General features: G+C 35.0%; 1 protein-coding gene across 5 annotated transcripts in view; it reads left to right on the top strand.

Moving 5' to 3' along the window:
• SREK1 (splicing regulatory glutamic acid and lysine rich protein 1) overlaps positions 1-10,840 on the top strand; it is a 41,572-nt gene extending 30,732 nt beyond the window's left edge. For 4 of the 5 annotated variants that reach the window (XM_025892763.2, XM_073905402.1, XM_073905401.1 and 1 more), the window contains 3 exons: positions 1,560-1,655; positions 7,702-7,846; positions 8,884-10,840. In XM_025892763.2, coding sequence (XP_025748548.1) covers positions 1,560-1,655; positions 7,702-7,846; positions 8,884-9,033 — 391 coding nt within the window. In that variant the 3' untranslated portion in view covers positions 9,034-10,840. The remainder of the gene's footprint in view (positions 1-1,559; positions 1,656-7,701; positions 7,847-8,883) is intronic. The other variant, XM_025892764.2, reaches the window with a different exon arrangement.
• Positions 10,841-11,283: the final 443 nt, after the last annotated feature.

Genomic DNA, 11,283 nt, shown 5'->3' with positions numbered 1-11,283 from the left:
AGAAAATATTGACACCAGGTATGTGCAAGAGACTGTGCGTGGTACTTTATAGGTATCATCCTAAATCCTCATAACAACACTATCAAATTGAGTTATTAACTCCATTTTCCAGTTGGAAAAACTGAAACTCAGATTAAGTAATATGACCTTAGTCATGCATCTGGTAAGGTATGGAACTAAAATTTAAATCTAAGTCTAACCAACTACAGTTCCATATACTACCCCGACTGCCTCTTTCTCAACTAATTGACGTTCTAGATTGCTGTCTATCCAGCCTTAGTGCTCATTATCATCAGTTGTTAGTTATCAGATGTCCACCTGTACATAGTGCTTCCTGAACAAAGTTAAAATGATATTCTCATGCTATGAAATAAGTATCTATGGTACTTATGCTGAGCTGTTACAGAATGGCATTGACTGAATGGAATATCTTCACCTATTTTCACATTAGTCAGGAACTATAATTTTGGGGTGTCTTGGAAATAAAATTGGGTAATGGAGGAGAGAGCTTTAGGTAAAATTGGAGTTGATGGTATTTTCAAAGTTCTTGGCTAATTTGGTCTTAACATATACTGTATCTACCACATCTGAGCATTATCTAATATTTATTTTACAATGAAAAATGTAGGCAAAATGCTTCTTTAGCCTAGAATATTCTTACTGAGGTGGTATGGAGAACTTGGATTCTAGGGGATTTGGTTCTTTCACCTATATGGCCACTAATTATTAGAGCTCCTTGTGAGTTCATGGGACACATTAATCATAGTAAGTATGTCCTCCTGCGTCATCCCCTGAGTTATGGACATCTTGAAATTCATTGTTTCTCAGTTGACCATGCTTATAAATGAAGTAATTTTGAGTATGCATCATTTGCTAACATGTTAAAGAAAATCATTTTTAATAATAGTAAACACTGTTAATTCAGTAGTTATTTTTTTATCTCATATTTAAGGCCCAGGTTTTAACTCTTTTACTTCTAAGCAACTTGTGTACTCGGTTTTAAATGAATAGAACAATAAAATGTTAGGAAGTTGAAGGGTAAAACAATTTCTCTGTAAAATAGATTAATGTAAATGCTTTTTTAGAGACATTCTGAATGCTTGGATTTGTAAAGTTCACATTTTGCAAGCCACCTTAATCTTTTATAAAATAATCCACAGTGGGGCAGCAAGGAGCTAGATACAGGACAAAGGATCTGGATAAGCAAAACATGTTTTAGATGCTGGAGAAGAACATACTTAACTTGAGAGAATCTGAAATATCCATTAATATTTTTTCTATTCAGGAAGTTCTTACTCAGATAAGCCGGATGAAAAGGAATCTTCGTCCTTTTCTGTTACGAAATCTCAGAACATATTTTCATGTAAAATTTATGGTTCAAAATTTGACCTGCACTAATATTAGATAATAGAACACGTTCTTAAAGGACATGAGTTTAAACTGGTCTTTGAAAGACTACTGTTAACTTGAGAGCATTAAGGACCTTTTTGCTTTTGTGTATTTGAATTGCCCTTTATTAAAATTGCTGTATTTTTAAATGATATATTTTTGACTTTCAGGGAAAGGCGTAGGAGGAGGAGCAGGAGTTCTTCCAGATCACCAAGAACATCAAAAACTATAAAAAGGAAATCTTCTAGATCTCCATCCCCTAGGAGGTAGGTTGAAAGTGTGTGCTAAATCCAAAGATGGAGCGGGGGAAGAAAAATCTTCTTTTGGATCTATTTTTAAACTTTATATTTTAAATGAGTAATATGTTAAACATTTGCATGTTTCAGAAATCCCAACAGTATAAAAAGTTATAACTCGGTAGGTCTTCACCTATGCACTCATCTCCTCTGTGTCCATAAGTAGTGACTTCGCTTTTTTGTATTGCATACCCTTCCAGTTTTGTGTAGAGATACACGAGCTCAAAATTTATAGTTTCTTTTCATATTTCTTATGCAAAAGGTAGCACAAAAAACACACTGTTGTGCCCTTGCTTTTTGTCACCCAACTGCCCGGAGAGCTTTACATATTCATCAGCGAGTGCCGCTTCATTCTTTTTTTAGAACTGCATGGACTTCCATTGTGTGGCACTACCTTGGTTTATTTAACCAGCCCGCAGTAGGATGGGTTTGCTTAATTTTCCTATTATAAATTAGACCATACTGTAATGAATAGCTTTGGACTTAACTTTGTTGTGTGCAGGTGTGTGGGAAAATTCCAAAAGTGGTATTGTGTCAGAGTGTGTTTATAATTTTGAGACGTGTTTCTTTATTGCCCTCCATAAAGATTGGCAGCAATTTGCACTTCAGCCGGTGTGTATGAGAGTGTTTTCTGTCAGCTACACCATATTATGTTACTGCAGTCGTGGATTTTTGTCTGTCTGATAGATGAGAAATGGTATCAGTATATAGTAATTTTAGTTGCATTTCTCTTAGGAGTGAAGGTGACCTTTTCATATATTTGAAGGCCATTTGTATTTCCTTTTCTGTGAGTTGTTGGTATGCTTTGCCCATTTTTTTTTTGGTGGGCTCTGCTTTTTGTTTGTTTTTTTTTTATTTCCAGGGGTTCTTTTTGTATTAGAGTGATTTTTTTTTTTTAAGGTTTGTTTTTTTGTTTTTGTTTTTGTTTGTTTTTTGTTTTTTAGTAAACACTACCCCCAACATGGTGCTCGAACTCAACGACCCTGAGATCAGGAGTAGCATGCTCTTCTGAGCCAGCCAGGCGTCTTTGTATTAGGGAGATTATTCTTTAGTGATTTGATACTAGGTATCATTCCTACTTTGTTGTTTCTTTTCAGAAAATATTATGAGACTTGATTTTACAAAGGATTTTGATTTTTTTTTTTTTTTTATAATTTCCCAAAATTTTTCTTTCTTTTTTTTTCTTTACACCCAGTGTGGAGCTCAAACTCAAAACCCTGAGATTGAGGGTCACATGCTCTACTGACTGAGCCAGCCACGCACCCCTCAAATTTTTTCTTTAATGACTTCTGGATTTTGAGTCATATAAAGTTAGAAAGGTCTTTTCTATTCCAAGATTATAATAGAATGCCCCCCTTGTTTCTTCTTATACTTCTATGGTTTTACTTACTGCATTAAAATCTTTGATCCATTAGGAGTTCATCCTTATGTTACAGTATGGCATGTGGGTCCAATTTTATTTTTCTATATGCTTTTCTTTTGATCAGTATCATTTATTAAAAACTCAATTTTTCTAACATTGATTTCTTATATTAATATTGCCTTTTCCGGTACTAAATATTTCTTTTTGTGTTTGGGTCTATTTCTGGGCCTTCACTGCTGCTGGGTTGGTTTGACTGATGATTCGTGTACCAATGCTCCATGCTTTTTATTATTCAAATTGTGTAGTATTTTTTTAACATTTAGTAAGGCTGATCCTCTCCCACACTTCCGCTGCTGTTTTTTGAGCATTTCTGACCATTCTGGCCTGTTTATTTTTCCATTTGAAAATAAGAGTCAGTTGTTCAGGTTTTAGAAATAAAATCTGGTGATGATTTGTATTACAGTTGCATTAAATTTATTAATTAACTTAGGGGAAATTGATTAAATAGATTTTATTAATAAAGCTTTATGATGATGAGTCTTTCTATCCAGTCTCTTTTTTATTTCTTTAAACCATCCATAGTGTTCTTTAGGAATGTTTCAGTGCTTGTTTTGTACAGATTTTATGCATCTTCTAAGTTTATTCCTAGGTATTTTGTTGTTGTTGTTGTTCTTGTTAATGAGGTCTTTTCTTTCATTGTATCCTCTCATTGGAGGTTGGGTTTGTGCTGCAAAGGAAGATTATTGCATTCTGTGTATTTATTTTTCATTCCACCACCTTAATGACTGGTCATAGTTTTTCTTTTTTTTTTTTTTTTTAAAGATTTTATTTATTTATTTGAGAGAGAGAGAATGAGAGATAGAGAGCACGAGAGGGAAGAGGGTCAGAGGGAGGAGCAGACTCCCTGCCGAGCAGGGAGCCCGATGTGGGACTCGATCCCGGGACTCCGGGATCATGACCCGAGCCGAAGGCAGTCGCTTAACCAACTGAGCCACCCAGGCGCCCTGGTCATAGTTTTTCATGTGGTTTTCTAGGTATAGAAAAGAAATTTACAAAAACCTTTGCCTGAGTGTAAAGAGGAGCATGTTTCTCAGCAGGGGTTTCATGTTTATTTGCTTGTGGGTTATTGTTTTGAGGTGAAAATAATGGAAGGCATACGATACTGTACTTGTGGGCCGCATATATATTTTTATTACTTATGAAAGTTAAAAACTTTTCACAGTTAGGAACTCAGATAAAAAGATGTGTTCACAAAGTCACTTCTTGCCTATTCCTTCTGCGTTGCTCCCCATCCACCCTCTGTAAGTGATCGTTTTTATCCTTCCTGTGTTTCTTTTTGCAAAACTTAGCAGATACATTGATTAGAATATCTCCTCCTTCCTTCACAAAAGAGAGCATGCTTTATGTATACTGTGTGTGTGTGTGTGTGTGTGTGTGTGTGTGTGTGTGTTTGTGTGTGACTGTACCTAGCCCCACCTACACCTTGGGTTGGTTGGTTTATTTATTTAAAAGATGTTATTTATTTATTTGACAGAGAGACAGCGAGAGAGGGAACACAAGCAGGGGGAGTGGGAGAGGGAGAAGCAGGCTTCCTGCAGAGCAGGGAGCCCAGTGTGGACCTCAGTCCCAGGACCCTGGGATCATGACCTGAGCTGAAGGCAGATGCTTAACGACTGAGCCACCCAGGCGTCCCTTGGTTGTTTTTTTTTTTTAATTGAGAAATAATCCACATGTCATAAAATTCACTTTAAACGTGCAATTCACTGGTCTTTAGTTAGGTTCACAGTATTGTCAACCATCACTGCTACTTAATTCCAGAACATCTTTTTCACTTGAAAACCTGTACCCATAAGCAGTTACTCCCCCCTGCTCCTGGAAGCCACTAGTCTAACTTACTGTCTGTGGATTTGCCTGTTCCGGACATTCATGTGTAAACTCATGCAGTATGCATAGTGTTTTGTATCTGGCTTCTTTGACTAAATGTAATGTTTTCAAGGTTCATGTTGTAGCATGTATCAGTACCTGATTCCTTGTGTGAATAATATTCTATTGAGTGGATAAAACCATCTTTTATTTACCCATTCATTAGTTAATGAACTTTTAGTATTTTTCCATTTTTTAGGTATTATGTGTAGTACTTTTATGAACATTCATGTACAGGTTTTTGTGTGGACACGTGTTTTCATTTCTCTGGGGCATGTGCCCAAGGAGTGGTAATTGCTGAGTCCTCTGGTACTATCTTTTTTTTTTGATCAGTATGCTGAGCAGTGAATCTAATTAATTAATTAATTAATTTTCTAAGTAATCTCTATTACTCACTCAAACTCATAGCCCTGAGACCAAGAGTCCCCTGCTCCACCAACAGAACCAGCCAGGTGCCTCTCTCTTAATCTTTTTAGAAACTGCCAAACTTTTCCCAAGCACCTTTGACATTCTTCCTTCCCACTAGCGTTGTGCTAGAACTCCCAATTTTTCCACATGCTCACCATCACTTGTTATCGTCTGCCTCTGATTATAGCCATTCTGTTGAGTGCGTAGTGGTATCTCATTGTGGTTTTGATTTGCGTTTTTCTAACGAATAGTGATATTGAGCATCTTTTTGTGTGCTTTATTGATTGTATATCTTAGGGGACACGTCTTTTTAAGTTTCTTGCCTATTTCCAAATTGGGTTATTTTTGTATTTTAAGTTGTTTGTAAGAGTTCTTTAAATTCTGTATATTAATCTCGTGCCAGAGACATGATTTGCAGATATCTCTCTTGTGGGTTGGCTTCTTACTTTCTTGATATAGTACTCTTTGGTGCACAAAAGTTCTTACTTGTGATGAAGTCAGATTTATCTATTTTTTCCTTTTGATGCCTGTGCTTTTGGTGTCATATCCAAGAAAACGTTGCCAAATGCAATGTCATGAAGATTTTCTCCTGTGTTTTCTTCTAAGAATTTTATGGCTTTAGCATATATATTTAGATTTTTGATCCATTTTGAGTTAACTTTTTAACATGGTATAAGATAATGGTCCAACTTCATTCTTGTGTGTGTGGATATCGTTTTCCCAGTGTCAGTTTGTTGAAAAGATTGTCCTTTCCCCATTGAATGGGTCATGGCATCCTTGTCAGAAATCGTTTGAATCATATATATGGGGGTTTATTTCTGGGTCTTCTGGTCTATTCCACTGGTTTATTTTCTTTCTTTATGTAATACTGTGCTGTTTTTGAGTACTGTACCTAAGTAAGTTTTGAAATTGGGAATGCTGTGCCTTCAAACTTTGTTCTTTTTAAGATTGTTTTGGCTGTTTGATATCCTTCAAGATTCTATATGCATTTTAGGATGAGTTTTGTATTTCTGCAATAATAACAGTGGGATTTTGATAGGGGTTGCATTCAATCTCTAGATGGCTTTGGACAGTATTGCCATTTTAACAATATTTAAGTCTTCCAATCCATAAACGTGGATGTCTTTCTATTTATTTGTCTTCATCTTTTTCAGCAAATTTTTTGCCTCCTTGGTTAAATTTATTCCTAAGAATTTTACTCAGTTTGATGTGACTGTTCCCTTGACATTTAAAAATTATGTAGAAAGATGCACACATATGTTGCAAATATGTCATTTTTCTTTTGAATATGGTAATGCCTTTTTTTTTTCCTTGCAAGGCTTATGTAGGCAAATTTATCAGTTTTTTATTGTACCTGATTCTTAGTTGGGTTAAAAAATCTTTCTTTTCAAAACCCAGATAGTAAGGAAATTTACCCATGTTTTCTTTTAGCACTTGTATTTTATTTTAAGAATTTAGGTCTCTCATCCATTTGGACTTATTTATATATTGTGGAATGAGATATGAGATATTGATCAAGTTTTATCACTTACCAAATAATAATCCACTTGTCTCCATACCTTTTATTTATAAAAGGTCATCTTTTCCTCAATGATTTGAGATGCCACCTTTGTTATACTAAATTTTCATATGTACTTAGGTCTGTTTGCTCAATGTCTTTATTTGTTTTCTTGGTCTTTGTCTTTATTTTTGAATTATCCATTATTAAGAGAAAAAAGCCTAGAATTCCATGTTAAGGCTAACTTTTTAAAGTAGAAAGGCAGCTTATGCTTCTGATCAGAAATGCATTGTTTTTTCCCTCTAATTCTAAAGGTATTTTGTTATCAGTGGAACTTGTTCATGTAGCTTTTGATCTTGAATTGGTGTGACTTGTTTGTAATGGTGAATGACAAGGGCAGTAGCACGGGTTATTTGAAATTCAAGTTTTGCTGGTACTCAGTCATTCAGTCCTCCCCGGAACCACCTCTAATTCTTTATCCTTTTCATTTCTTTCTGCTTATTCATTTTTTGCTTTGAAAAGGTGGGTAAAAAGCCCATATATTTGGTTTTATTTTAATCTCATTACAGTTGAGATTGATAAATAAATTGAAAATACCAAATTGTGTTTTATGTGAACACATGGTGGCTTCTGCAAAAAAAGACTTGGGCATCTTTAAAAAAGTAATTGGGGTATAGGGTGGAGCAGGTGGGGCTCTAGGACTGTTTATGTTACTTGGTCAAATCAGATTACATTTGCATTAGTGTTAGATAAGACTGTTTTGTCAACAACGTAGGTCTTTAATTTCTTAGAAGTTAACTGGCATATTATTACTGTTCTTATAGCAGAAATAAGAAGGATAAAAAGAGAGAAAAAGAAAGGGACCACATTAGTGAAAGAAGAGAGAGAGAACGTTCAAGCTCTACAAGAAAGAGTTCTCATGACCGAGATGGAAAGGAAAAGTTGGAGAAGAACAATACTTCACTTAAGGTAAGTTGCAGTCATTTGTTGTTTAGGCTTTAAAAAATTAATAATTGAGATTCTTTTTTACATAGAACTAGATTTATTTATTTTTATTTTTTTTAAAGATTTTATTTGTTTATTTGACAGAGCGAGACACAGTGAAAGAGGGAACACAAGCAGGGGGAGTGGGAGAGGGAGAAGCAGACTTCCCGATGAGCAGGGAGCCTGATGCGGGGCTCGATCGCGGGACCCTGGGATCCTGACCTGAGCCGAAGGCAGATGCTTAATGACTGAGCCACCCAGGCGCTCCCCTTTTTTTTTCCGTCATTGGTTTTGTAACATATACTGAAATTAGTAGGTTTGTTGAATTAGAATAATAATGGAAAACCAAATTCCACCAAGTAAGGGTGTTTTTGGGGATAAATATTTAACTACTTATAAATTACATTAATTGCTCTGTTATTCCAGTAAGTGTATTTGTATTTGGAAATCAATTATGAGTTCTGGAGCTTTCATCTTTTAATTTTATTTACTCTCATATTGGTAGGGGTTTATCATCATCGTCAGTAACATTGATAGTGTCTCTTGAGCATTACTGTGTGTCAGGCATTTTTCCATATGTTCTCATTTAATTCTCCTTTAAGCTGAGGGCAGAATTGTTCTTGAGCAGTCTTTGCTAGGACGAGTAGTGATTCCTTATTCTACATCCTCTGAATTCTGCTTCTTTGGTATCCAGATTACAAATCTATCCTGGCATCTTTGGGAGCTATTCAACTCTTTCAGCAGATAGTCCCACTTTTTCAGTTCAGTAACATTTATTGAACACTTCTTAGGCTTTCTTTTTGATTGTTTTATTCTAATTTAATTTACAATTTCCATCTTTTATGAGAAGTACAGAGGACATACTGATACATGTTTGCATACCTTATTTATATGATAAGGTAATGAGAGAAAATACCTACTTGTACTAAGTTGACAGAAGTATGTATTTTAGCCATAACCAGATGTAATAGTATGTAACTCTTGAGAAAAATATTAAATGTGTGGCTTAATATTCATTTTAGGAGAAGGAACACAATAAAGAACCAGATTCAAGCGTGGGCAAAGAAGTAGATGACAAGGATGCACCAAGGACTGAGGAAAACAAAGTACAGCAAAATGGGAGTTGTCAGCCAAATGAAGAAAACCTCTCTACCAAAACAGAAGCAGTATAGGACTGACAAATGCACCTCTAAACACATGCTGGAATAAAATCCAAAGCTTTTATTTCTCTCAACAAGATGTCAAACAGTGAAGAAATCCAGTTGAGCATAAAGATACAAACTAACAGCTTTTCTAGTTGTTAGGTGACTTTGTGGCCATCTTGTTACGGAGTAAGAAAATAAAGCATGGACATCGTGAAAATAACACATGTGACCCAAACTCATCTTCTAGAATCTGTGCATTTCCATGGTGGCTGACACACTTGTCATGTGGTTTGTTAGTGTTTGCCAAGAACTATTACAAATAGATGGGACATCAAAGATCCAAATTTGTACTATCCATAAAGACTGGAGATAAGCATTGGAGGCTCTTTTAAAAAATGGTAGTTGCTGAATTTTGTATTGTTTTACTTTTTTTTCTTTTTAAATTTCAATATATACAGATTTGATGATGTGCTTGAAATCGGTGCAAATATATACACACCCTTGTAAGTGCAGAGTATGTAAGAAGTTTTTAACATTTACTTCACAGGATTTATGGTGATTGTGTTAAATTCTCACTTATTGTGTTTTCTTTTGCTCACTGTTTAGGACAACAGTTTTTTTTTTCTCGTTAAAATAGTTTTACAGACTAAAATTGCTTAACTAAGTGGTTTAACAAACAACTGACAATGCATGCTCCTGTTCTCTTTCAAAAGGAAGAGCACCCATGTTGAATACTAATAATAATGTATTAGTATTCGGTGTTTAGAATCATTGGGTCTCCCCACAAAGTAAGCATTTCTTTTTGAACTTCCTTGACCTTCCCAAGCTTATTATGAATAATATTGCAGTGTGTGTTGTCAGCTGTAGGTGGCAAAGGTGGCATTATAAAAAGAAAACTGGGTTTTCAAAATGGGCTATGGGAGCACAAGCTGAAGCTTTAGTGCCTTCTACAGTGTGGTGTGCTGTTTTCTAGAATTTTATATGTGCTAGTCATTCTCAGTTCATAGGGGATGTAGATGGATATTCCATTCACTCCCATAGAGAAGTGTGCAAGTGGTATGTCAGAAGAGCTTCTTACATATTTCACCTAACATGAGGGAAGTCCTGTTTTCAAGAATGACTTGAGAGCTTACAACAACCATGCAGTTTTGGGACCATCAGTTTTATACTGTGATAATTGAAAATGAAGCATGTTCTTACTTGACTTAAATCAAAGTGAACACTTTCGTTGTCTCCATTGGATGGCCTTAATTATTACCTCTTAATTATCTTCTCATAAATGATGTGCAGAAATTCTATGTAAAGGAGAACACATGAGGTTATTTGTTTTAAGGATATGTTTACTTGAGTTTAAAATACAGGTCATCCATTACGCTTAGGCTCACTTTCTGCAGGAAGTAACAAGTAGTAAAATGACAACATTGCTAATATTTTCCCCCAAAGCCATAACTCATAGTTTCAGAAATCTTTTCATTATTGTTTTGTTCCCCCCAAAGTTATACCTTTTAATTAGCATGTTATTAAAAAAATCAAGTATAATTATTTTAATGCAGTCTAATACAATCAGATTACTCCGTTGCCTTACCTCATGGGAAGAATTACTTATAGATTTAAATAGCTGAGTAGCTCATCAGTTACTTGGTTTCAACTTGAGTTTTCTTTTAATGTTAATACTATTGAAACTAAGTATTTGGTAGAGAATGGAAAGAATTGCCCTTATTGCAATGAAGCCTGGTTTGACTACGAAGCTGCTTAATTACTCTTTCATGTGTTCAGAATTACTGTGTTTTTTTTTCCTTTTTGTCACTGTGTACATTAAAATTTTTGAAAATGCTTTACTATGTAAAGTATAGATGGTCATTTTAATCATTCAACCACATACGGTTGGCTGGTAAACAGCTTATTCTGATACAAGAATGCTTGAGTGCATATGGAAAGATTGTGAAGGAGTGTGTGTCTTGCATCAACAGTTGTCTTATTTATAATATGTAAGTAGAATAGAGCAAATGTTTGAATCTTTGTTATTTTTAGTACCATTTCTCTAATAAAGCTAAGTATTTTAGAGGAAAGTATTTGTTTATGGATTTCAAAACAGCATCTTAGTTTATGTTTATCTTGTTTTAGTTGGCATAGAGATTGTTTCGACATGGAGAATGAATGTGTGGTGTCTATAAAACAGTCATTTAAAGTTTGAATTATTTCTTGTACTCTGGACTCTTAATGTTTTCTGTGTTGGCAGTTAACACACTTAATTTGGTTCTTGCTGCTAATTATTTT

The sequence above is a fragment of the Callorhinus ursinus genome, unplaced genomic scaffold (genome assembly GCF_003265705.2).
Source record: "Callorhinus ursinus isolate GAN/ISIS: 27379988/994484 unplaced genomic scaffold, GSC_fseal_2.0 scaffold23, whole genome shotgun sequence".
Taxonomy (NCBI): Eukaryota; Metazoa; Chordata; class Mammalia; order Carnivora; family Otariidae; genus Callorhinus; species Callorhinus ursinus.
The sequence above is the reverse complement of the archived record's forward strand: the minus strand, read 5'-3'. Positions and strand labels throughout refer to the sequence as shown.